The 24918-nt window shown below is 51.9% G+C and overlaps 2 protein-coding genes and 1 long non-coding RNA gene across 4 annotated transcripts in view; 1 reads left to right on the top strand and 2 right to left on the bottom strand.

The window, feature by feature from the left end:
- Tpm2 (tropomyosin 2) overlaps window positions 1-2478 on the bottom strand; it is an 8850-nt gene extending 6372 nt beyond the window's left edge. Inside the window, exons 1-2 of one of the 2 annotated variants that reach the window (XM_050155985.1) lie at window positions 2234-2478; window positions 1747-1872 (exon numbers count right to left, since the gene is read on the bottom strand). In XM_050155985.1, the coding sequence (XP_050011942.1) occupies window positions 1747-1872; window positions 2234-2347 (240 nt within the window). In that variant the 5' untranslated portion in view covers window positions 2348-2478. The remainder of the gene's footprint in view (window positions 1-1746; window positions 1873-2233) is intronic. The other variant, XM_050155984.1, reaches the window with a different exon arrangement.
- Window positions 419-24918, top strand: part of LOC126509837 (uncharacterized) — a 39821-nt gene continuing 15321 nt past the window's right edge. The window contains exons 1-2 of the long non-coding RNA XR_007594262.1: window positions 419-1142; window positions 24402-24510. This is a non-coding gene — a long non-coding RNA (uncharacterized lncRNA). The remainder of the gene's footprint in view (window positions 1143-24401; window positions 24511-24918) is intronic.
- Window positions 9978-24918, bottom strand: part of Tln1 (talin 1) — a 30429-nt gene continuing 15488 nt past the window's right edge. Inside the window, exons 20-57 of the mRNA XM_050155989.1 lie at window positions 24733-24899; window positions 23894-24022; window positions 23449-23565; window positions 23234-23347; window positions 22919-23053; window positions 22663-22791; window positions 22413-22515; window positions 22093-22301; window positions 21632-21751; window positions 21252-21449; window positions 20955-21094; window positions 20696-20789; window positions 20526-20615; window positions 20293-20415; window positions 18514-18657; window positions 17944-18105; window positions 17583-17723; window positions 17313-17494; window positions 17009-17141; window positions 16613-16714; window positions 16364-16534; window positions 16128-16277; window positions 15917-16018; window positions 15722-15841; window positions 14652-14798; window positions 14377-14543; window positions 14090-14273; window positions 13876-14001; window positions 13665-13781; window positions 13007-13192; window positions 12811-12918; window positions 12270-12375; window positions 11951-12075; window positions 11722-11847; window positions 11537-11599; window positions 11239-11421; window positions 10656-10784; window positions 9978-10546 (exon numbers count right to left, since the gene is read on the bottom strand). Of these exons, the coding sequence (XP_050011946.1) occupies window positions 10421-10546; window positions 10656-10784; window positions 11239-11421; window positions 11537-11599; window positions 11722-11847; window positions 11951-12075; window positions 12270-12375; window positions 12811-12918; window positions 13007-13192; window positions 13665-13781; window positions 13876-14001; window positions 14090-14273; window positions 14377-14543; window positions 14652-14798; window positions 15722-15841; window positions 15917-16018; window positions 16128-16277; window positions 16364-16534; window positions 16613-16714; window positions 17009-17141; window positions 17313-17494; window positions 17583-17723; window positions 17944-18105; window positions 18514-18657; window positions 20293-20415; window positions 20526-20615; window positions 20696-20789; window positions 20955-21094; window positions 21252-21449; window positions 21632-21751; window positions 22093-22301; window positions 22413-22515; window positions 22663-22791; window positions 22919-23053; window positions 23234-23347; window positions 23449-23565; window positions 23894-24022; window positions 24733-24899 (5168 nt within the window). The 3' untranslated portion in view covers window positions 9978-10420. The remainder of the gene's footprint in view (window positions 10547-10655; window positions 10785-11238; window positions 11422-11536; window positions 11600-11721; window positions 11848-11950; window positions 12076-12269; window positions 12376-12810; window positions 12919-13006; window positions 13193-13664; window positions 13782-13875; window positions 14002-14089; window positions 14274-14376; window positions 14544-14651; window positions 14799-15721; window positions 15842-15916; window positions 16019-16127; window positions 16278-16363; window positions 16535-16612; window positions 16715-17008; window positions 17142-17312; window positions 17495-17582; window positions 17724-17943; window positions 18106-18513; window positions 18658-20292; window positions 20416-20525; window positions 20616-20695; window positions 20790-20954; window positions 21095-21251; window positions 21450-21631; window positions 21752-22092; window positions 22302-22412; window positions 22516-22662; window positions 22792-22918; window positions 23054-23233; window positions 23348-23448; window positions 23566-23893; window positions 24023-24732; window positions 24900-24918) is intronic.

Here is a 24918-nt window from a genome sequence, read left to right as displayed (position 1 = left end):
GGGAAGGGCTGGGGAAGGGGAAGAGCTGAGGAAGGGCTGGGGAAGAGCTGGGGAAGGGCTGGGGAAGGGGAAGAGCTGGGGAAGGAGGGAGTGAGGGGGGAAGAGCTGGGAAGGGCTAGGGAAGGGGAAGAGCTGGGGAAGGAGGGAGTGAGGGGGGAAGAGCTGGGAAGGGGGTGAAGGGGAAGAGCTGGGGAAGGAGGGAGTGAGGGAGGAAGAACATGGCAAGGGGCGAGGCTGGCACAGAGGGAGGCCCTGGGAAACTTCACCATATATAGAAAGCGGCTTATGGCTTGTCCTCCAGGTGCCTTCAGTACCCGGAGTTTGGCCACCTACAACAAGAGTCCATCGTGGGCACAGGGCCCAGTGACTCAATGTGGAAACACTAGAGACAGCACAGGGGAGACTGACTCTGGGGGACACTGAGGGTTACGCTAGAGAGATGATGGTGTAGGGTAACAGTGACTGCCTATGGGCCTGTATAATACGGCCCTGACAAGCTTCAGAAGTCCTGGGGTCATCCAAGACTGAGATCTGTCATGTCTGCTCTCCTAAGCTGTGGCTGCTGGCTCTTCTCCCACTACAGAATAGTCACCACCATAGTCCCCACTGGCTGAACTGCAAACAGAGAAGAGAAACTGAGGCACTGTGTAAGTTAACTGCTGTGTTCAAGGTAACACTATAAAATTGGGCTGCATTTCCTATTTATGCTGGCAGGGCTGCCTGCTTCCCCAACTGTCCCTGCCCCCGTGGCCCCCACCAAGCTCCTTGGGTTTCCAGTCTTGCCTCCAGCTGCACTGGGCCTTGGTTATTTATAGAGTACCAGATGCCCAGGGTCAACTTTGCTAGCAGCTGTTGGTCAGTTCCCTCCCAAGTGCCAGCACTGGTAGAGAACCCAACCTGGAGACTAGAGGTCAAAGGAACCCAGCTATGGGGGAGGTGGGGAAACAGAAAACAGCCCCAGTGCCATCTCGGGTGTTCACACCAGGCTTGTGTTTCTCACCCCCCAGGCCTACTTACGACTCATCTTAAATCCCAAACCAGAAACTGAGGCAGGGAATGGTGGAGGTGCCTCATCTACAGTCCTGTGATCACCCTGCCTGAGGACACGAGTGGGGAGCGGCAGGAAGTAGAGAAACCTCAGGGTAAGTGGAGCCTGCCAAGGTGGCTGCCTTGGCAGTTGTGGCCCTGTCCCTCAGCCCTGTGGCCTGGCCTGGGCCTGAGGTTGACAGCTTTAACGAGGGTAAATGAGGAGCCATTGGAACCTGAGCTGAGGCTCCAGGGCAGTAGCCCTGCTGGGGCCAGAGGTCACGGGTGGGGAATTCCTAACTGCGGCCCCTTAGCGCTGGAACCTTCTCCCTCGCCTGCCCGCTAGCTCCTCACATTCAACCCCAACCCTCACACACCCCAAATGTGGCTGCCGTCTCCTCCTCTTCATACTCAGAGGGCGGGGGGATGGTAAATTCTCACCTCCCACCCTCAGTGACTCACCCAGTCCATCACTGTACAGTCTAAGGGCTGGAACCCAAGGGAATTACAAGGCTGAGTCCTGAGGGGATGTGGTAGGTGGTTTTGATTTACCCAGTGTCTTGAGTTACTTGTGTAAACCTGTTCCTAGCTGGCGTTACAGAGAGGAAACCGTGTCTGTTCTGGTGCTAGAGACCTAGGTCCCTCTCTTCCTTCACGCTCATGCCTGGGGCTCCTAGCCAGTGTCCTAGTGTTTTTAGACATCCCCACAGCCACACTCACGTCGGTGGCCTTCTTCTCGGCCTGCTCCAGTTTCTCCTGAGCATCCTTCACAGACTCAGAATACTTTTCCACCTCATCCTCTGTCCCCTTCAGCTTCTTCTGGAGGGCCTGCTGCTCTTCCTCCAGCTGTAGAAGAGGGAGACTTGATTAGCCAGGCCTGGGTCAGGCCCTGGAGGCAAGGAAGGCAGCGGTCTGGGAAGGATGTGTGTGTGTGTGTGTGTGTGTTTAAGGGAGGGTGTTTCTAGGAGATACTTGGAGATTGTTGGGTGAGGAGAGACAGTACAGTTAGCAGGGTTAGGGGTCCCTGGGAGGAGAGGCAAGGACCCCCTGCTGCTTTGAAAAGACAGGAGTGGGAACTGGGGACACCTGGGAGTAGGGTAAAAGATTTAGTTAGGGCTGAGCTCTGGAAGGTCCTGTGAAGACCCAGCCCCCATATTGAAAGGAAGGCCTTGGAGAGCAGACAAGGGGAGGTTACACGGGACCCCACCTGCTTGCATCGGTCCTCAGCTTGCTTTTTGTCAGCTTCGGCCTGTTCCGCGCGGTCGATGGCATTCTCCTTGTCCAGTTTCAGCATCTGCATCTTTTTCTTGATGGCGTCCATGGCTGCAGTTGCGGGTGGGCCGACAGGCGGGCTGTGAAGACTGGGTAGACTGGGCTGTCTGCGAGTGGATGCACGTGGGGGTACAGGTCAGGAGGACCGAGAGGGACTGGGATGTCCCAGCAGTGCGGGCGCCTAAAAAGCGGGGAGGGACCGGGCGGAGCCGGGGACCAGGACCCTCCCCCACCAAGGCCCAAACCTTGTAGGGGCAGAAGCACTGCCCGGTCGCGGGGCGCGGCCGCTCTTTGCGCCCACCCCTCCGGTCCGCCCCCTTAGGTCCTGGCCCCGCCTCCCCTCTTCCCGGGCCAGCCGTCGGAAGGAAAATTGAGGGCTGTAAAAACTTGGTCAGCAGAGGGGACAGGACCCTTGGGCCGGGGGCTCAGCGCTTCCTCTGAGTGACAGCCGGGCCCAGTGGCAGCTGTGTCTGGGGCCACCGGGGCTATTTCAGGGCGTGAGCTCACGGCAGCTGCCCGGGCGCAGGGACCGCGTGCCCTCCCTCAGGCTAGCAGCAGCCGCTGCCCTTAATTTAGAAGTTTCCTGTAAATCCCCCCAGATTAAATGTCTCTTGGGAGGCGGATCTCCTGCACGCCCCGAGTGCCTCAGTTTACCCCGGGTTCCAGACTCCAGGTTTGCGCTAACGACGTGGAGGTGGTGACGAAGTCTCTTCGAATAATTGGGGAAACTGAGGCAGGAGGCCTGCTGCCCCTAAGGGCGGGCCTGGCATCTGTTAACCTAGTGTCCCCTCCCAGTCTCAGTGCCCAGAGCCAGGTTCTCAGCTCCCTCCCGCCCCGCCCCCCCACGTGCCCCGCATATTTTCCACGAGGCTGCAGCCCGGCTGGCCAGGGCGCTCTCCCCACCCCCACTCGGGTCCCGGAGCTCCCGCCCCCTCGGGTTCTGTCTGCTCCCCCCCCCCCTTTCGCCTCTCTCTTTTTCCCAGGCGCCCGCCCTCCTCCCCACTTCTCCCAGCGGACTCCGCGGTCTTCCCCAATGGGCCAACTTGACTCCGAATTTTCTTTTCTGCCCTTTTTTGGGATGTTTCCCTGTAGAGGGGCGGGGCCGGGCCACAGAGAGCCGAGGGGAAACGCCAGGCGTTGGGAGAGGGCGGTGAGATGTCCCCCCTCCTCCGAGGCTTCTACAAACCTCGGCGGAGCTGGGCGACCGTAGCGGGGATCTCATTCCCCTTTGGAGTGGGCGAGCGCAGCGGCGCCCGCGAGGAGGGCGCCCAGGGAGGGAGTGGGCATCGCCTCGCCTGGACCAGCGGGTGCAGAGGGGTCAGAGGCCTGGGATTTGCTGGCGACATGAGGACAACCGTGGGAATCTTGGACAGAGAGGGCTGGCGGGTGTGAAAGGGGCACGGGTGGATCCTCCTCTGCTTCGCCGTCTGCTAACCAGACTCTAACTAGAGCATACAGGTCTGACCTTGGCGTCGACTCCAGCACACTGCTGTGTGTTCCCTAAATTTTGTGAAGGACAAAGATACCTCATCCATCCAATAAGCCTATACTAGACCCCTAGGGTTTTGCTTTCTCCCTTTCCTTTGCACAAAAGCCTGGAGAATCTTCTTGACACGAAGTTGACCGCTCCTGGAAGTCCAAATGGACTCTGAGCTTGCTTTCTTGACCAGTTCCTAGTGGTATATTGGGTCGGTTGTGGCCTTTCTTGTTCCTGGTTCTCTAGTTTCTTCCTATAACTCCTACTGGCTTTTGCTGCCTTTTTTTTTTTTTTTTAAGTTAGTGGAACAGAAAACTCCTCTAGTGTCCCCTCCGTATTCCTTTTGTGCCTTCAACATTTAAGAGAAAAGGGCCGCTCACATTTCTTAATATGGTCTAACTACCCTTTGTTTGGGTCCCTGTGTTATGTCCAAATCCGTGGATCCCCACAAAAGCCAACAAAGGAGACAGAGACCGAGTCCCATATGTAAAAGTAAAGAACCCTTATTTTTAATCAAGTTTGCAAACTTGGTCTCTCCGCATGTCCAATGTATTGGAATAACCAGAGAGCCCCGGGCTCAATTAGAATAGGATTTTATAGTAGTAAAGGTGGGGGTGAGGGGTTTCTGAGGTTTTAAGAGCCCTGATTGGCTGACATTCGGCTAGGGTTTCCTGGTGACTGCGCTGGCAGGTGTTTCTATCTACAGTGCTTGGAATGCCAGGAAGTTCCTTCGAATGGTCTGTTCTTTGGGGGGGGGGGGGGGGGCTCTGGCGACAGCCTGTGGTTTCTCCTGCAGCCCAGCGTCATCTCAGGGTAAACAACTGAGACTCCAGTCTCCACTGAAATTCATCGATGGCTAGAGTCCCAGGTGATAACGGTTGGAGGAAGTAAAGAACTCCCTTTCTGTCCAGACTTAGATTTTCATGGCTGGCCCTCACACCTGCCTACTTTGCTAACCTCATCTTCAGTTTCCAGCCCCACCCCAGTACTCGGACTGGTGCTTCATCTTACATTCATATCGAGCTATGGACCAGGCTGGAAATAGCCATACTTTCTTAACAGCATCCACATTTTATGCATTCTGTTCCCTCTCCCTAAAACACCCTTCTCTAAATTGATTGCTAGTGGCCTTTAAGGCTCAGATCAAGTGTCAGCTCTTCTGGGAAGTCCTTCCCTGGCCACCTCCCCTTCTGGCCCCTTTCATCTATTAGGTGTTTGTTTTCCAGTGTAAGCTTGATTCTCAGCCTGGTCTCCGCGCTACAAATTCTTGTACCTGTTTGAACTCTTGTGAGTCCTCCAGAGCAAGGACTATTGTTCTCAGTTCTGAGTCCTGCAGTGCCTTGAACAGTACCAGGCTTAGACTAAGCAGTACTTTATAAACATTCCACAGTGTGGTTTTTGCTTAGACGCTTCCAGGCACTCAAACACAGGCTAATATGGTGTGAATTTAGAGAAACGAATGGCCTGGTGCAGAACTCCTCAAATGGTTTTTCTGTTAGAACCCCTTATGCACTTAAAAATTATGGAAGATCCCCCAATAGTTTTTGTTGAAGGTATTCTCAGACTCAACACTTGCTGTATAAGGATGCAAGCCCAGAAAACGTAAAAAAAAAAAAAAATTAAAAATTAGGAATTCATTAAAAATCACGAAAGTTAAGGCTGGAGGCATAGCTTAGCTGGCAGTGTTCACCTGGCATGCACCAAGCCTAGATTTAGTCCTTGATGCAGCATGAGCCAATCAGGTTGGCTTACACCACTAACCCAGCTCTCAGGTGGCTATGGGAGGTCATCCTCTGCTACATATCCAGTTCGAGGCCAACCTGGACTACAGTTAGACCTTGTCTCAAACAAAACACACACGCATGCACACACGCACACACACCCTGTCATATACCATCATGTTAATATAAATAATATTTAGAATAAAAAAGCATATCCCCTCCCTCAGACTAGTGTAGCATGGCAATTATTATACTTATTAATTTTTTTCTGGGAGGGGTTGACAGGGTCTCATGTAGACCTTGAACTTTTTTCTTTCTTTCTTTTTTTCTTTTTCTTTTTTTTTTTGGAGACCGAGTCTCTCAATGCAGCCTGACTAATCTTGACTTGCTGTGCAAACTGGGCTGGTCTGGAACTCTCACCCTTCCTCTGCCTGGGATCAAAGCTGTGTGCCACCATGTCCACCTTGAATTTATCCTTCTTTTGGGTAATTGTTTACTCACACATAATTTTGTTGTGTCATTCATTGGTCATTTAGAAAATATTGATTCACTGAGCCACACAGATGCCCAAATGTTGACACATCTCAATAAGTACACTATATCAAAATATCACATTCTTTAATATCTTGATTTATTTCATCAGAGAGCCTACATCTATGTTCTAAATTTGGAGAAGCTGTGAGGTCACAGTGTCAGAAAAAAAGTTATTCAAAATTAGAATTTTCACTAAAATTTTTACTGTATAATTGGTAACAAATACTGTCAGATTTTTCTCTGAAGTGACAGCCATTGTTCCTTTTTGAGAACAGATCTGCCATATATCCCAGTTTAAGAAGAGAGTTTATCTGTCATTTTTCAAGTAAACATGGTATTGCACACACACTCACACGTGATCATGCCAAATGATTCACACTTAACAGCGGTCTGCTTTCCTCAGGGGAGCCGTCACACTGCTGTATGCAGAAGAGTTTCGTGTGTGCTTCACGTTCATGAGAAGGATTCCTGAAAGGCACAGCCAGCAGGGTCATAATACTAGCACTTGGGAAGTACAGACAGAAAGATGAGAATTCAAGGCCAGTTTTGGACACAGTGAATTTGGGGCCAGCCTGGTCTATATAAGACCCCGTCTCAAACAATGATAAACAACAACAACAACACAAACAGAGAAGAGAAGAGAGAAAAGTTTTTGCTTAAGAATTAAGATTCAGGGGCTTCCAGATGGCTCAACAGTTAAGAGCACTTGCTGCTCTTGCAAAGGACCCAGGTTTGGATTCCATGGTGGCTCACAATAGCCTGTAACTTCAGTTCCGGAGGATATAGTACCCTCTTCAAGCTTATGCAGGTACTTCACACTTGTAGTACACATACATACATTCAGGTACACCACGCACAGGTGAACACACACACACACACACACATAAAATAAAAAATAAATCTTCAGCAACTGTGAGTTCAACGCCAGCCTGGTCTACATAGCAAGCTGCAGGTCAGCCAGAGCTACATAGTGAGACCCTTCTTTAAAAACAAAACAAAATGCCGGGTGGTGGCAGCTCAAGTCTTTAATCCCACACTTAGGAGGCAGAGGCAGGTGGATTTTCTGTGAGTTCTGGTCTACAGAGCGAGTTCCAGGACAGACTCTATAGCTACCTACACAGAGAACCCCTGTCTCATAAACAACAACAACAACAACAACAACAACAAAAACCCCACACAGCTCAGGGCTGACGATATTGCTCTTAGTAGAGTTGCTTCTCTAGTGTGCACGAGGCCTTGAGTTCGATCTCCAGAATCAAATAAAATGCTACACATTTGTAATCTCAGTACTTGAGAGTTGAGATTGGGGGGGGGGGATCAGGAGTTCAAGGTCACCCTTGGTAAATTCAAGGCCAGTCTGGGTTACACTATGTCCTGATCCTGTGCGCGCACGCGCATGCGCTTGTTGTGCATGCAGGTGTGGAGGCCAGAGACTGATGTCAGGCATTTTTCTCCTATTGTTCTTTACCTTATTTTTATTATTTATTTTATTTTAGAGACAGGCTCACTTAATGAACATGGGGCTTGCCATTTAGGCTAGACTGGTTGGCCACTAAGGCCCTGGTACCCACCTATCTCTGACACCCAGTACTTGGTTATATGTGCTTGGGCACACCCAGCTTTTATGAGGGTGCTGGGATCCCAAATTCAGGTCTTCATGCTTGAGATATCTCCCCAGCCCTGAGACTTTTTTTTTTTTTAAAGAGGGGAACGGAGTGATGGCTAGGTTGAAGAACTTACTGAGCCAGCATGAGGGTTCAAGTTCATATTCCAGCACCCACATAAAGAACTGGGTGTGGCCTTTCTTTAATGTGCCTTTAACCCCAGCATTGTGGGAGGTGGGGGCAGGGTTGCTGGGGATTGCTAGCCACCAGCCTAGTCCGGGCTCAGTGACAGAGCAGTCTCTGGAGGATGGGACGGAAAGTGATAGTGGACACCAATGTCTTTCCCTGGCCTCCTCACAAGCACATAGTCATGTATACATGTGTGAGTGTGTGAGCCAAAAGCACACATACCAAAAACCTGAAAGACAATAAAATTAACCATTTTGTACAATTTATTTGAACTCTTGATTCTTCTGCCTCTACCTCCTTCATATTGGAATTATAGGGAAATGTCAACGCATCTATTAGGATACTCAAGAACATTCATTTTTTCAAGCAAGGTTTCTCTATAGCTTTGGAGCCTGTCCTGGAACTCGCTCTGTAGACCATGCTGGCCTCGAACTCAGAGATCTGCCTGCCTCTGCCTCCTGAGTGCTGGGGTTAAGAGTGCGCCATCACTGCCCGGCTTAAGAACTTTCTTAAATAAGGAGGATGTAATCCCAGTGCCAGAGGCAGGTGGAGCTCTTTGAGTTCTAGGCCAGTGAAAGCTACAAGCGACACAGTAAGAACCTGACCCTCCCCCCAAAAAATCTTACAAAGTTGCATTTGTGTCTTATATGCAAATTCAGTGAGTATGTGACCATCTGTGTAATTTGGGGCCAGTGCCTTGAGCTGTGCTGAGACAGTTTCACTCAACAGTATTATTTGTGTAATGTTGATGCTGTAAAAAGTTTTTTTTTTTTTTTTTTCCAATGCCTCATTGTGAAACTAATTTTGACTTCTGGATAGCTGAAAGGGTCTTGGAGAATCTCCAGAGGGGGAGACCCCATCTGAACAGCCAGAGGCGGCTGGAGCAGCTTGGGAAGCTATCACCATGGAGATGTACGTGACTGATTGTGGTTCTAAGGACACCATAAGGAAGTGGCAGCAGAAGTAGGCAGCTGTGCTGGGCTCAGAGCTGGAGCTCAGTCTAGATTACTATTCGCGTGGGAGGCTGTGAAGAGACTTGATTTCCAAGGCCCTCGAGTCACAGCGCTGTGACATTGAATCTGGGGTGCAGGGCCCACTGCAGTCTGTGCGTCAGAGAAGCGATAATCACTTTGATTTTCCAGCGCTTAGCACAGGCATGGCTTAGTAAATATTGAATGAATGAATCACAGGTGACCGAGTGATGGTAGGAAGTGGGCACTGGCCCAGATGGGTGGCCCAGGAGAGGACACAGTATTCTCATCTGCCTTAAACTTGCTGTAATGGGGAGAAAGCTGGTGATGCTGGGTACCCAGAGGAGCAGCAAATGAGCGGTTTGTTTTCTATGTGAAATACTGAATAATACGCTGGGCAGCAGGATTGGCAAAAAAATCACACATAACAACACGGTCAGGCTGTGAGCAGAGGGGAGGATGATGAGGGAAGCAGAAGACAGTATGTGTATACCTCCTTGACTGACTCCTTTCAGGAAACCTGGACAGGCCAGGCTGTAATCAGTAACCAACTTTTGCCTGGCCACTAGGAGTCGCTCTACCCATCTATATGGATCAAGTTCCCTTGTTTTTGACAGGAATCCTCCAAAGCAATCAACAATAACCTGAGAACCACACACACGTTTTTAGAAAAGGATTTGTGTGTGTATCCCCTAGAGGTCAGGAGAGGGCATTTATAGTTTACTCTTTATTTACTTGTGTGCATGTGCCTCCCTGAGCTTACGGGAAGGAGCCCAAGGTCAGAAGCTGGCACTACACCTTCCTGGACTGGAGTTCCGGGCAGTTGTGAGCTGCCACGCAGGTGCTGGAAACAGAACCCATATCTTCTGCAAGGGCAGCAAGTGTTCCTTGACCACTATCTCTCCAGTCCCTGACTCTTATTTTTTAGTTAGAGAGCAGAGAGATGGATGCACTAGAAGCTGAGATCTTGGCCAGTGAGATGGGGAGAGAGAATGGTTTTGGAGGCAATTTCCCACATAGGGTGACTGATGGGTGCAGGCAGGAGAAAGTGGTCTGATGGGCAGATGGCTCCAATCTTCTCTACTCCCATTTGGACCAATCAAGTCGGGTGACAGCTCACTCCTACTCTCCCACAGAGCCCCTGGGGAAGATCTTCCATCTCCTCACAAAGCCAGGCTGCAGCTGTAGGTAGAATCACTTTTATTGGAGCATGACCTTTTTGGGGTTTACAACCCCCAAGCTCCATAGGTAGCTGGGGTAGGGGATATAGTATCAAAAAGGGATGAGTTGAGCTGATGCGGTTGTGGGGACTGGCTGGAAGCTGCTGGCAGGGTGGAGCAGCTGAGGCCCTGGCAGGTTCAAACTGAGGTACAGCAGCGTTAATAATACTCTTGAGCGTTAATACTCTGGGAAGGAGCAGGCACTTAGGGGCCCTAGGTACGAAGGCACTTGGAGTCAGGAAGAAGACAGGGCTTGCAGTGGGACTGGGCAGGGCCAGGCCCGGGGTTTGGCAGGCACTTTTGGGGAGTGCTGGGGTTGGCAGGTTGGGCCCGGATAGCCCAGAAGGCTTTGGTAGTGGCAGGCACAGTCTCTGGGCTGGGTCTGCATTAAATAGAGGCGACTTCCCTAGTGCTCATCTCGAAGCTCTGAAGGCAAAAACTTGTACTGCTGCTGTCGGATCTGGGCAAGCTTTTTCCGCGCCTCTTCCAGCTCTCGTTCCTTCCGAAGCATCTCTTCCTGTGCTGCGATAATCTGAGGGATGAAGGCCAAGAAAGCTCAACAAATGCGCGTTAGGGCAGAGGCTGGTGGGATAGCACTGGCAACAAGACCATGTTCCCAACAGTGTCCCTGAGTGGCTCACCTGGGCAATGCCCCCAACCATTTTCTCCTTCACCACCACTGTCTCATTCTCCTGGTCTTCAAAGGCTGCAGCCTTCTGGGCCGCCTTCACCAAGTTATCTGAAGCCCTCTTCACTGCATTGCCAGCAGCCTGCATGAGAATTCAGGGTTTTAGTTCAGAGTTCCTCGACTCCCACAAAGACAGCTACCCCAGGTGCGGTAGTGTTGTCAATTTTACATAACCTGGGATCAGCTGAGCAGGGAGGAAAAAGGAAGGCCTGTCTGGATTGGGTAGGCCTGTGGGTGTGTCTGTGGGGAACTGTCTGACTACACTGATCAAGGTGGGAAGAACTGTCCCATCAGCCTTGGGCACGCTGGACTGTGTGAGTGGGAACAGCTGCCGGCTAGCATGTACCCAGTCATCCACTTCTCTCTGCTCTTGACTGAGTATAACGTACCCAGCTGCTTTAAGTTCCTGCTACATTGAGTAGTCAGCAATGATGAACTGTCTCCCTTAAACTGCTTTTGTTAGGGAATGTTATCATCAGCATGACAGTTAAAGCAGCGCTGCAGAGGGGATAGGGGGATGGGTCAGGATTTCTTACCTGAAGCCGTTTCATTGCCTCAGAATCTTGATCGGCTTTGACTTTGCAAGCTACCAGGAGCTGGGCTGTGGAGGCAGCTACCTGCTTGGCTGAGGAAATGAGTTTCTCCTGGCTAGCGTGGCCCTGGACGGCTGCATTGGCTGCCTCACACAGATTGTTGGTGGCTGCAGCCACCATACGGGCCTAATGGAGAGAGAGCTGAGATTAAATAAAGTACGCCTCTTGTTCTGGCCCATTCCATTCCACTCCACCCTCAAGTCTACCCAACAGAAAGGCACAGAGGGTGTTAAGCACTCACAGCAGAAATGAGGCCCTGGGACCACTGCCCATCATCCAGTGCATTGGCTGGAATGGCGCCCACCTGTAGAAGAAAGGAGCGAGCCCACTTAGACCTATGCTGTCCTACTTCAAAGCCACTCCTGGTTAAGGATGAGAGTGGGATTGGCCACCTTGTCCTCATTCTTCTGGTGGCCAAGTACTGACCTTTCCTTGAGCCACCAGTTCCCGCTGGGCAGCTGATGCAGCCTTTACCAGTGCACTGGTGGCTGCTGCGATGGACTTGGCAGCTTCTAGGATTTGCTCCTCTAAGTTCAAGGACTCATCTGCCTCCTATAAAGAGAAGGTTGCAGAGGGGCGGGGAGGCTGTAAGTAAGGGAACCAAGGTGGAGACCTCCTGCCCCTGTGAGTTTGGAAAGGGAGGAACAACCCTGACCTTGGGTTTGGCCCGGGGCTTCAGCTGCTCTAGCTTTTTGGCTGCAGCCTCAATGGCAGCTGCAGCTCCCAGGAGCTCATTCTCAGCAATAACAGTGGGGTCCTCCGGGTCCACCCATTCTGTCCCTGCGGGATGAAGATGGAAGGAGGAGGCTGAGGCAGGGCAGGGGGGACAGAAGCACTGGGCTGTTTGTTCAGCATCACCAGGCCCTGGCACCTGTGACTGGAAGCAGAGGCTAGCTCAGGACCATCCAACCAGGAGATAGAGACCACGACAAGAGTTTCTCTTGCCCTCCCTTCTGTCTCTCATTCCCCCTTACCTTTCATGGCCTCGGCAGCCTGGATGAGCTCAGTCACAGAGCCAGCCACCCGTTTTGAGTGTCCCGTCAATTGCTGCTTCAGTTCTGGGTTTGGCTTTTGAAGGGTCTGGCGGGAGGGAGAGTGCACAAGAAAGAGCATGGGATCCTGGGTTTCACCTTGACCTGTGATGCAAGGCAGACCACGCTCCCTCCCCACCCCCTAGAGCACTCCACAGCACAGCCCTTGAAGACTCTGTCCTGCTCAAGCGCACACGGTGCAGCATCATGCTCCACACACAGTGAAAGGTGGCTGTCACTCACCGGCTGACAAGCACGGAGAATGGTGAAGCGAGAAGAGATGGTAAAGGTAGAGAAGCAGGTCAGGTGGGAGAAGAGACAAGAGAAGAGGAAGAAGAGGTTAAAGGAAGAACAATGGGGGCCCAGAGAAAGGAGACTTGAAAATGAGAATGGATTTGGGGACAGGGTCTGAGGTGCTCAGGAAACTGTGTTTGCAAAAGGCTGGGACAGAGGCCAGGACGAGGAGCAACGAATGCTTTCTTACCAGCAGCACGTGGTCCAGCAGCTCCAGGTAGCCGTTGGCACATTCCCGGCCATAGTGCAGGGCTCGAAGCCGCACATCAGGTGCCACTTCTGGGTGGAAAGCTGCTTCCTGTCCCCAGAGCAGCGGGTTAGCTTTAGAGCTTCAGGCCTCCCAAGCCCTCCCTGCGGTGTTACCACCGCACTACCAGCATTTCTACCTTGCAAGCCCGAAGCATATCTGCAATAGCACGCCGGCTCAGATTGGCTGTGGCAATGACGTCTTCCTGTCGACAGGAGTTGCCAGCAGCAACAGCTTTGGCTGTTGCCATAGTAATACCCTTGGTCATTCGGATGAAATCTTCAGGGGTAGAGGTCTTGGCAGGTGGTTCTGGGGAACAGAAGACCTGTTGAGAAAAAGGATGGAAGATTTTATGGTGTCTAAGACTGGAAGAAAAACAATCACATGATATAGTTCACACATTCAAAAGCTTTTCTTTTTTGTTTTTGGAGACATAGTTTCTGTGTGTAGCTCTGGCTACGCTTGAACTTAAAGAGATCCACCTGCTCTGCCTCCCAAGTGCTGGGTTAAGGTGTGTGGCACCACCATCTGGTTCAGAAAGCTTTCCTCGATCAGCTATTGCAGGTCAGGTCCCTGCAGATATTCCGACAGCACAGCTAATAGAGCCACGGTTGGCCATGCTCTAACTGAAGAGAGGCTGGGAGACTATCTGGAGTTTCAGCTGTGCCTTTTGGTCAGGATGGAGCTCAGCAGAGACACAGAGGTCATGTGCGAAGTTTGGTAATAAGCAAGCAGCGTGTTGAGGAATGCAGGTGAGGTCCACACTCAGCTTATCACCCAATGCCCCAGGTGCTTACCGCCAGTTCCTGACGTATGTGTTCTGTGGTTGCCTCGAGGGCCCGTGTGCCTTTGGTGGCCTCATCTTCTACAGCCTTCACTGTCTTGAGCAATGATGTCACATTGGTCACCATCACCTGAGGGCGACAGTGGAATCGGGGTGGAGATCACTTTAAGAAGCAGGAAAGCGACCATTCACCATTCCTCCTGCTGCTCCTCACTGCCTCCAACCTTGGCAGAGTTCTTGAGCTGCCACACTGCAGGGTCGTCCCCAACTTTGCCCGCTGCAGCCTTTGTTGCACTGATGAGGTCTCCCAGGGCCTTGGCTACATCCTTTACTGCATTGATGAGCACCACCTGTGTGGGAGAGGCGACTCTGGTTTGTGAGAGGGAGCAGGGCAAAGGAGTGAGGTTCTGGACAGAGTTAGGGATGTTAGGCAGATACCTGAGTTTCTGGGTCTTCCGCTCCCAGGCTGGCTGCACCAAGCTTGACGACATCAGCGAGACGGGTAATGGTGGCCACTGAGGACTGGGCAGCTTGTGCCAACTTCTCCTGGCTCCCAGCTGCATTCTGCACTAGGACTTTGGTGTCCTCCACAAGAACCTTTGCTGTCTTTAAGATACCCTCCCTGTGGAGGTCCCAGCCTGGTCAGCTTCCCTCAGAGTCCCCAGCCCCCAGTGTCCCTCTGGCTCATCCCCCAACCTGCTCCCTCTGGACAGTTCCCCCCTCACCGGTGGTCAGCGAAAGTTTCAGCACCCTCACGGTTGAGCGTGCCAGCAGTGGCAAACATGATGGTGGTGTCGAGGTCCGCAATAATACCCGACACGGCACTGGCTGCTGTAATGCAGGCCTGGGTTCCACGATTCCCAGCCTGGAGCGCAGCCAGCACATGGGAGACCTGCAGGTGAAGTTATGCAGTGCACAGTGAAGGGAAGGTCACCCACACTTGTCTGGGGAGACACATGGAGGGGGAGAGACATTACAGTCCCAGGAGGTCACTAGTCACCTTCTCTGATACTCTCCGGGCACACTCTATGAGCTCCTTCTTGGTGTAGACATCACTGGGGCTACACTGCAGGGCGCCTGCCTTTGTGACCAGAGCGGAGCAGCCATGGCCCAGCTCCTGCACTCGGTGCTTGATATGGGCACCTATCTGTGAACAACAGAGAGGACACCTGTTATTTTATGTGGGCGCTCAGGGGCCCTCTGCTGCACCTAAAGGAATCACTGAAGATGCATGAAAATGGGAACAGAGTGATGACTCGGGGGTAAGAACACCTGCTGTGTACGCCTGATCACCTAAGGCAGCTTCCAGAGTGGAAGTGGAGGTGGACGGAGGACTGATTCTTCACGGCTGTCACCTGACCTCCACAAGCACACTGTGACATGTGCATGCCTGCACTCACACACGTTGAATATATACACATACACAAATAAGTAAAGAAACATGGACCACCGGCTCATGGAGTTGTAAGGAATAGCTCCCAGCACAGCACTTTTAGGTTTCAGACTCAAGCATGAGTGGTCTTCTCTACACAGAAAACAGTGAGAAGCAGTGAGAAGGCGCCACTGCGTGAGGGCTGTGTTCAGCACCATGGGAGAGGGAATCACTTCATGCCCGGTTATCTGAATCAGAGCCGTGGATTATGAGCCAGCCTATCTGGGTTTATGGAGGGTTTGTGGATTAGGTGTGTCCTACTAAGATCCGGTTACTCACTTTCTTGGAAAGAGCTTAGGCAAGGGTGAGCTTCATGAGTGTGCAACAAGGAAGTACTGAGGAGGGAAGAGACTCATGGCCCAGCAGAGAAGATGCCATAGGCCTCACAGGGGTTGGGCAGAGGCAAGAGAAACAGAACCCAGAAGCCAAAGGGTCCTGAGCTGCCCTTTGTCCCTGTGTTGAAGGCTTTAATCCTTAATATCTACCCTGCTTACTCTCTATGGAGTGGCCCTGAAGGTCACTGTGTGCTGCCCTTCATCTAGAGAGAGGGAGTGTGGGGCAGCCCTGGAAGCTGCCACAGGAACAAGGGGCATAACCCGGACTCTCCTGAGAGAAGGTAGCACTACCTCCATGTTTACCTCTTCATTTTCAGCAGCCACAGCTGCAGGCTTGGCTTGTGAGGCCAGTCGGCCATAGTCACTGGTCAGCTGGTTGGCAAGTGGCCCCAGCTCTTCGGGGCTGGTGTTGGACTTGGTTACCTAGCAATGAGGGAAGAAGTGAAATTCTGACCAAGCTCAGCTCTCTAGGGCAACCCTCTTTTGTCCCAAACTTACCATTTCCTGAACAGTGACAGCAATGGCCTTGGCTGTCCTCACCATGGTTGTTTGGTAATCTACGAACGAACCTTCTGGTTCACCCATAGGTCCTTCATCTAGCTGAGGGAGGAGGACGAGGCAAGGAGAAAGACCATGAGGATCACGGCTGCTGTGCCCAAAGTCCCTAGACCAAGGCAGCCTCTGTGCCCACAGTACCCAAGGCTCTAACCTGGTTGATGGCCTGGGTGATAGAGTCCACCATGCCACCGACAACTCCAGCAGCACTGGCTGCTTCATTGAGGGTGGTTGTTAGGTCCTCCACAGCCTCCGTCATCATCTGGACAGCTTCCTCCAGGGCTTCCTGGGTGTGTGCCGCTTGCTATGGGGACACAGATCAAAGACAGCCTGTAGCTCCTGCTTTTCTGGCTCTTCCTAACAATTACCCCTCCTGGGCCCCCTCACTACCTTGGGGTTACCACCAGCCTCCTTGGCAGTGTACAGCAACTGCAAGGCAGACTCTGCCAACGTTTTAGTCTGGTCCAGAAGTGCCATCTGCTGCGGGTGGCTCAGTGTCTTAGAAGCAGCACCCACTGCGGCCAGGGTGAGTGGTTCAAAGTACTGAGCCATCTGGGACACCTGAAGCAAAAGTTGGGGTTAGGGTCAGGTACTCTCTTAACTTGTCCCCTGGGACTCCTCACACGATTCTCTAGGTACCTTGTGTCCCAGCTGTGATGCTTCGGCCCGGGCAGCAGTGGCCAGTGGCTCAATGAGATGGGAAATTTCCTGCACTGCAGTGAGCATCTGAGTGTGCAGAGCCTGTGGAGAAAGCAGACAGCAGTCCTGAGTCTAACTGTAATAGGGCCCGCTGGTGCACAGTCTTCTGTCCAGCTGTCTGCATGGGGATGCACACCAGGGCTCTGTGTGCTTAACATACACTCTTCACTGAGCGACACCCAGCCCCCAGGCTTCCTTCTGTATCTAACGCCTTACCAGACCCAGCATGTCCAGCCCTTGGATGTCTCCATAATGGATGTCTCCCTGAAATCCTCCTATCCCTATATCCCCTTCCCTAAGCCTGACATCTCCATTCTTGAGTATATTTCTCCTCACCTCCTGAGAGATTCCTTCACGGGGAGCAAGCTGTTGGCTGACAGCAGCAAGAGAAGCCTGGTCTAGGTCCCGCAAGCAGCTGTTCAGAGCTGCAATGGCTGTCTCACACTCCAGCTGCCCTGGGGCTTTGTCTCTGCAGATACAGCACAGCTTCCATGTAAGACCATCTCTTTAAAGGCATTTACCTCAGCCTACCCACCCCCAAATCTGGAATAAGTGTCCACCAGCAGGGTGCCATCTCATCCCTACTCCTTCATCTGCCATGTCTGTCCTCCAGCCACACATGCTTCCTAACCCTCAGTACCTCATGCTTGTAATAAGTTTCTTGATGGAATCCGAGACAGTCCGAGAGTGGCCAGCCAACACCGACCAGCGTGGGGGGTCCCGGGGATTGACGGCTAGTGCCCGAGCTGTCTGGATGAGCCCTCCAGCACTCTCTAGCATTGTCTTGGCAGAGATTACAATAGGCTCCATGGCAGCTCGGCCCTAAGGAGAGAGGAGGCACGGAGGCAAGTCTCAGACTTGTGTCCACGAAGACTAAGTGGCTCATCAGTTCTCTGTGACAGTCACTCACCTCAGGGCTGATCTGGGCAGGGACGCTGGAGAATTCGGGGTTGGATGCAAAGGCACTCAGATTATCCACAGCTTCCAGTAGAGGGGCCGTAGCTGCTCGGCACTGGGCACGGTTCTCTTCTGTGAAGGCCCCATCTAGTGCCTGGAAGTGAACGGGGAGCCCCAGGACTCAGTAAGCAGTCACACAAGTGAAACCCAGGCCACCCTCAAGGGCTCAGAGGATTGAAGAGCTGAAGTTGGTAAGTCTGGAGAGGCAAGGGTAGGGGGATCTAGCAAAAGACTTAATGACTTCCTAGTCATTCCCAGACTCAGAAGAGAAGATGAGATGGGTCAGGGGACTTCAAAATTCAAACACTGGAAACCTTGATGGTCTTGACAAGATTGGCTGTACTGTTGGCCACCTCCTTGGCTGATTGTACAAACTGGCGCTTGGCAGTGGGATTGGCGGTCCGAGCAGAAGCCAGGCGACAGCTGTTACACAGTGCAGACGTGTGTTTGGCCACAATAGTGGCTGCAGATAACACCTGAGGAGAGAGATGGAGCAGCTGTGACAAGAGCAGGATGGAAGGATGCCAACCTAAGAGCCACTTTAGAGCTGGAGGACGGAGGAGGATACCCTGAAAGTCTGAGAGGAAAGAGCTACAGTAAAAGTGGATACTTAAGACGAACTGGACGTGGGGGCGGGAGAAATGCTCAACATTCATGGAGAAAAATCAAAATGGAGCAAGTGGAAGAATGAGCTCAGAGGTCTCTAGAGAGGTGGTGACCTCAGTGCTAAGTGGAAGAACAAGGAAAGACAAGGCAGAAGTCAGTCAAAGCCAAGTGTTCTATGAATGGTGGGGGTGGATCCCTGCCCTCTCCTCCCCCCTTTCCTCCTGGGGCCTGTCCATTCTTTCTCAGCCTTGCCCAGGGTACCTGTACTCTTGCATTACCTGAGCCTGGGTACAGCCAGGCTCCCCCAAACTCTGACAGGCCATCTGAATTGCCTGGTTTGCACGGGCAAATTGTGTGGGTTCCACCAGTCCTTGCTGTCCAGCTTGGCTATTGGGGTCAGAGACACCAACCAGATATGCTGCCTGAGGAGAAATAAACAGTGGTGGAGGGAAAGGCGATTTAGAGAACAGACCTTATCCTTTTGAGTTCTATGTGCATAGAAGCAGTGCCAACAAACCAGAGCTATCCGATTAAAACAAACGTTCATTCAGCTAAACTGATCCAACATTTCAGAAGATTAGAGAAGTAAACAGGAGGTAGTGTCTGCCTGTAATCCCAATCCCAGGAGACAAAGATGCTGAGTTTGAAGACAGCCTGGAGTAGTGAGATACCATCTCAAAAAAACCAACAAATAGGATTTTATTGAACTTCATTTCAGTTTAGAAGTACAGGTGTTTGTGCTAGATCAGACTGAAAAGTACCAAGCACAACACACTTAAGAAGCAGTATGACTATTTGAATTGCACGTGCATACAAAGAGGCAAGAGTGTATGAATGTTTGAGGCCTAGCCTAGTTTACATAGTGAATTTGAGGCCAGTCAAGGACTATCCTGCTCAAAAGAAAAAGACAAAAATGATAAAATTCTAGAACTACAAGGCTCTTAAACTAGTACCCATGAGGCTTTGGAGTCTGGGAAGTGGCAACAGATGTGGACATTGTTTACTTATTGTTTTGCTTTGTTTTTTTGAAGACAGGGTTTCTCTGAGTAACAGCCCTGGCTGTCCTGGACATCGCTCTGTAGACCAGGCTGGCCCCAAACTCAGAGATCCACTTCCCTGTGCCTCCCAAGTGCTGGGATTAAAGGCGTGCGCCACCACGCCCAGGAACATTTACCATTTTTATAATGGGAAGAGCATCAGAATGTTTAATTCATACTTCAGTCAACACAGGATAGCTTTGCTTTTTCTTCTGCATGTTTCCCCAAAAATAAAAGGAGAAACAAAACCAGGAAGATTTTTAAAAGACAAGCCTGGGGCTGAAGAGACAGCTCAGCAATTAATTTCTTGCAAAATACCTGGATTCAATTCCCAGCACACATATGGTGGCTCACAACCAAAGTTTGCTCTGGGGTATCTGACAACCTCTTCTCATCTCTGAAGGCACTAGGCTCTCACATGGTACATAGACATACATACAAGAAAAACACTCATACACATTAAAAAAAAAATTAAAAGTCAAGCTACTTACAGCAGGGTATCTAGGGCAAAGGGAAATAAGGGAGAGGGAAGAGAATGGTAGGCTTTCAGGAAAAAAAAATAGCTGGAAAGAAATTCCCAGGCGGTATTTATTTTTTTGAGGGTCACCTGGAACTCACTCTGTAGACTGGGCTGGCCTCAAGCTCAGCAATCCGCCTGCTTCCACCTAGTGCTAAGATTAGAGGCAAGCACGGCAACAGCTGATCTTCCCTTCCCTGCAATTACTTTATCAAAAGTGCTTCACCTAGGTGGGAGTGTAGCTCAGTAGTAGAGTGCTTTCCTAACAGGCTGTGAGGCTTTAGTTCAATCCCCAGCACCATAAACAGCCTCACAGCTGGTCAATATAATCAAAGAAGGGTCACAGCGACCTGAACTGTTGGTGTTCAACACTTCTGATGACCGTCTCCCTCCCCGACTGGAGGAGCCCAGATTTTGCACTAGCCTCTTGAGTTATAGCCTTGCAAAGGGAGAGAGGGCGTGGAAAGCAGGAGCTGCTCTAGGGTTCATCTGAGGGAAATAACCTGCGCAGCTGCCTCGGTGAAGCCACAGAGGGCCTTGGAGGCTGTGGCAATGGCATCTCCAAACTCCGGCAGATTTCCGTTCTTCGCATTTTGGGAGATGCCAGTCATGGCCTCACCGAGGACCTAAGGAAGAGAGGGTATCAGGAGGGTTGGATCACGTCCTGAGCACCAAGGTATCGGTGTTAATTCCACTTTCCTGTCCCTGCCTCTCTGGAGCTCCCCATTCCACTAACCTTGGAGTTCTCCATGACACTGTCCAAGCATCCAAAGTAAGACATGTCGTTGATGGGCTGGACTGGATTCTCCAGGAGTTCTCGGACTGTCTGTGTAGGGGAGTGACATGAAATTTGAGACGTTCCCTCAACCCTAGCTCCGTGTTTCGGCTTCCATGCTAAAGGCTCACCTCTAGTTCCCGAAGGGCATTGTCACACTCCTTCTGTCCAGGTGCTTGCTGGGTGCACATGGTGATGAGCTGGTTGATGCTGTCTGTCACTGCCCTGATTTGGGGGAGAGGTGTGCAACTAAGTGACTGGGTGATCTTCCCTGAGTCCTGTGTGCATGGGACTTTCTTTTGCTTGACTATTGCCAAACCTGGGGATGTCTCATGAAATGTCCCCTCTCTGGCCTCTTCACAGGTCCCCAGAGCTGGGGTTCCTGCTTACCTAGCAGCTGCAGCCAGTTGACTCTTGAGGTTGGGAGCAGCAGGATCTGTGGATAGGGCCTTAGCAGCCAGAAGAAGTTTGCTTGAAGACATGGATATGCCCTTCAAATTGGACACCACCTGGGCTCGGTCCTCTTGACTCTGTTAAAGGTGATGGCATACATTACCCTGTCATATCTGTTTCTAAAAGTATCTTCTTTCCCAAATGTTTACATTCTGTTAGACACTGTGCGAAGGGCACCAGGAGCAGACCCAGGCTCCCTATAGCGCCCTGATCGCACCCACTGCCCCCTCGTACCGGAGCCTGTCCTGCCATCTCCACTCCAGCTTCCAGGAAGGTGCTAAAGTCCTGTCCAAATCGACCCGAGGCCCGAGCCAGGTCCTGAGGGGTTCCTCGGGAGGCCTGCACCAGCTCTGTGGCTGCCTGATTTAACCCAGCAGCAGCTTCTTTCAGTCGGCTCTGAGCTTCTTGAAATGTCCCCGTGCTGGGAGGAAGCTGAGGGGTCAGAGGGGAAAGTCAGTAAAATGGATGGGAGCTGAGACAGAGTTTGGGAAAGGAAGGCAGTAAGAAGGGCACTGGACCTAGGACTAGTGGAAAGGGACAGCTCTGGGAGGGCAGGGTCAGAGGAGAAGCCCAGAGGGAGAAATCTCTCCTCTGTTAGCCATGCCTGTTCCTACCGAGTCACTGAGGAGTCGCTTGCTGGCATCTCCAACTGTTCTTAGGGCATTATCCACATCTCTCTGGCCAGGCAGGCAGCTGACACAGCGGTTCAGGGCCTGGGTCACAGCTTTCGCCACCTGGAGTACAAAAGAAACAGGGTTGCCAAAGAGAGAATAATCTGGGAGAGCCCTCCTTCCACACTGGGACTTAGAGATAACCAGCTGGCCTGCCACGAAAACTGGAAAAGCCGAGGTCAGGGTCAGAAACAATGATCACCAAACATCCCCAAACCGGCTGCTCTGCAAGCTTTGTGCCTAAGTTAACAGATACTTCTAAGACAGGAGAGAAGGTGGAATTCAGACATGTACTCTATGAGCAGACCTGAGAACACATGAAGCTGAAGAAGGTGTCCTGTTAGGGCGGGCCTTATGAAGAGATTAATGGACGGGTGGGGAGAAGCCCCTCCCTAATACCTGACCTGAGCAAGCCTTTGCTGGCTCTCTGGGTCCCCTGGATGGCCAGCTGCTTTTTTTGCTTCCTCTATGAGGCTGCTGGCCTTGTCCAGAACGTCACTGGCTGTGTCAAGCACAATGGCTTGCACTGCAGGATCTGACGTCAGGGCAGCAACACCCCGAGCAGCCTGGGCAAGTGACCGTAGTCCACCTGCCACATCCCGAGCTGCAATACCTGGGAATACATAGAGCAGAGGGGTTTGCTCCATTAGCTTCTTTCTTCAACAAGCTCCCCCTTCTCCACTTCCCTATCATGTGTCCCATTTCTAGCCTTGTGCCCACATACCTGCATAGTTCTCATTGCCCTGGGCAACCTCCCCCAGCAGCTTAGCGATGGCGGAGCTCACTGCTTTGGTGCTGTTGCCAAGATCTTGGGCACACTTCTCCATCTGCAGATAAGGGGTGAAGGCTTAGGAGGAGGAACTGAGAAGGCATCTGAGAAGGTTCTGGGGACAGCTGGCAGACTAAAGGAAGGTTCTAGAGCACAGCTGAGCAGACTTTCAGGGTTTGAGTGAAGGCCTGTTATTAATACTCACTGTTTCCCCGGGTAAGGGTTTAAGCTTGCCATCTCGAGCTGCTGCCTTTACTTCCTGCAGGTCTTTCTCTAGATTCTGTACGACACTCAGTGCGGAATCCATCTCCAAAGGTCCACATGCCTCCTGAGCCTGTGACGGTGAGCCTCAAGGGTATGGCTAGAGTCATCCCTTGGAGGTTCTACCGTACAAATTTTCCCCCATCCCAGGAGTCCACATGCAGAGCCTCATCCTCCACAGCTAGAACTAGCGCCCATACCTTCTGGGCAGCAGTACGGAGTTCTGCCAGCGCAGTGCCCAAGTTCTTTGCACACTGACTCAGCTGCATTGCTGAAGCCTGGTCCTGAATCGTTGGCACTGAGGCTTTTGCAGCTGCCACCATCTTCCCACCTGGCTGTTGGAGAAGATATGCAAATGAGGTGCAACATCCTGGCTCTAGCCTTCAATGGACACTGGCAGTATGGAGTAAGCACTCAGGTTCGGTCTTAGCTACTAGCAGATATTCAGACTGTGGGAGACCTAAGGTCTTGGAAAGGTGAGGAGGTCTGGGTCTTAGAAGTGGGGAGTGTCTTGCCTGCAGGAAGCTCTGTCTGGCAGCAATGAGGGCGAGCTGAGCACTGGGGCTGTCAGGTTGAGCTTGGCTTCCTCGGACGCCCTGTACCAGCAGTGGAATCTGCTCTGCCACAGCCTGTAGGTCAAAGTGCTGTGAGTACCATGTTTTTGAACTTAGGGAAAGAACGACCTTTCTTCTCACCCCTCCTCACTCCCACATGTCTCCTGGAGACTTACCTTACAGCTCTGTACCAGCAGGGGCTGGGGGCCTGCAGAGGCCTTGGAGGCAGACGCTGCATGTTGGGCTGCAGCTATGGTCTGCGTAGCAGAGGCTGCGGCTTGCTTGGCTGCATGCTGAGAGGACAGAGTGATCAGAAGACCAAGAATTCCCAGGCTTTGGGTTATCAGGCCCATGTTATATATTCCTTAAGGAAATACTGACTCTACTCATCTGTCCCCGCTCATTCCTTTTGCTGCATCCATGTGTTCACCCCCCCACCCTCTGCACACTGCCCAGCTTTACCCCCACACCCTCTGCACACACTGCCCAGCTTTACCCCCACACCCTCTGCACACACTGTCCAGCTTTACCCACCCTCTGCAGACTGCCCAGCTTTACCCCCCACCCTCTGCACAGACTGTCCAGCTTTACCCCCACCCTGCACAGGCTGCCCAGCTTTACCTCTAAGCGCTGCACCAATTTTTTCTTGATGGCATTCTGTGCAGCTGCATTGGTGGCCATGCGAAGCCCCTCAGCGGCTTCACGCAGGCGCTGCTGCTGTTCCTCACTGTCAGGGTGTGCGGCTGCTCCCTGAGAGGAGAGACGGTCATCATCCATCATCACTTTGACCCAAAGTACACTCTTTTCCGACCCCTCTAAACCCAGTTTAAAACTCACTTGTTTTCCTAACTACCTGCACTTAGGCAGTGACTGTTGAGAACTGAGAACCATTTCTAATTGGGCAGGCTGAAGGGTGGGGGTGCCCCAGGTTACTCTTTTTCTAGCTGTTCCCCACAGACTACTCAGAGTTCTCCATTAACTCAGGGTGGCCCGGGAAAGGGAGGCTTTCTTTGGAGAAGTGGCAGCAGGAATCTGCAGCAGTTGTAACTTCTGGGGATCTCTGATGCTTCCTGACAGCCATCACACCCTGTGTGTCAGCATCTAATACTATCTTATTTTGTATGACCAGCAGAGACCCTGGACCAAAAGGCTATCTGCCTTCACAGGGGACCAGGAAAGATGCCAAGATGATGTGATGGCGGCAGAAGGAAGAAGGGAACAGCAGCCTTCAACACAAAGTAAGAAAAGAATGTGGAAGCTCACAGTCAGAGAGCACTGGGAGTCTCAGTCACTGGAAGGTCTGCCTGGTGCCACCTGCTACAGGCTGGGGGCTGGGAGCTTCCTGGGGTTTCCTCATCTGGGCTATTTTCTGCTTTTCCCATCAGACAAGGTCCCCCTGTGGAATTCTCTACTTCCCCTCAGGGCCCAGTTCAGGGTCTGCACAGGAAACTACTCTGTACCTTGGCAGCCTCCACCATCTTGGCAGTGGCATCAGCAAGGATCTTGGCAGCACTCAGGAGCTTTCGAGAGTTCTCCAGATCGCTCTCCCCCTCAGCATCAGCCTTGATGGCATTGACCAGGTCTGAGGTGGCCTGGGCCAGGATGCGGGCCTGTCGTACCATCTCCCCTAGAACACAGGGTATCAT

Source organism: Alexandromys fortis, unplaced genomic scaffold (genome assembly GCF_014885135.2).
Source record: "Alexandromys fortis isolate MF-2015 unplaced genomic scaffold, M_Fortis_MF-2015_v1.1 scaffold_92, whole genome shotgun sequence".
NCBI lineage: Eukaryota > Metazoa > Chordata > Mammalia > Rodentia > Cricetidae > Alexandromys > Alexandromys fortis.
The sequence above is the reverse complement of the archived record's forward strand: the minus strand, read 5'-3'. Positions and strand labels throughout refer to the sequence as shown.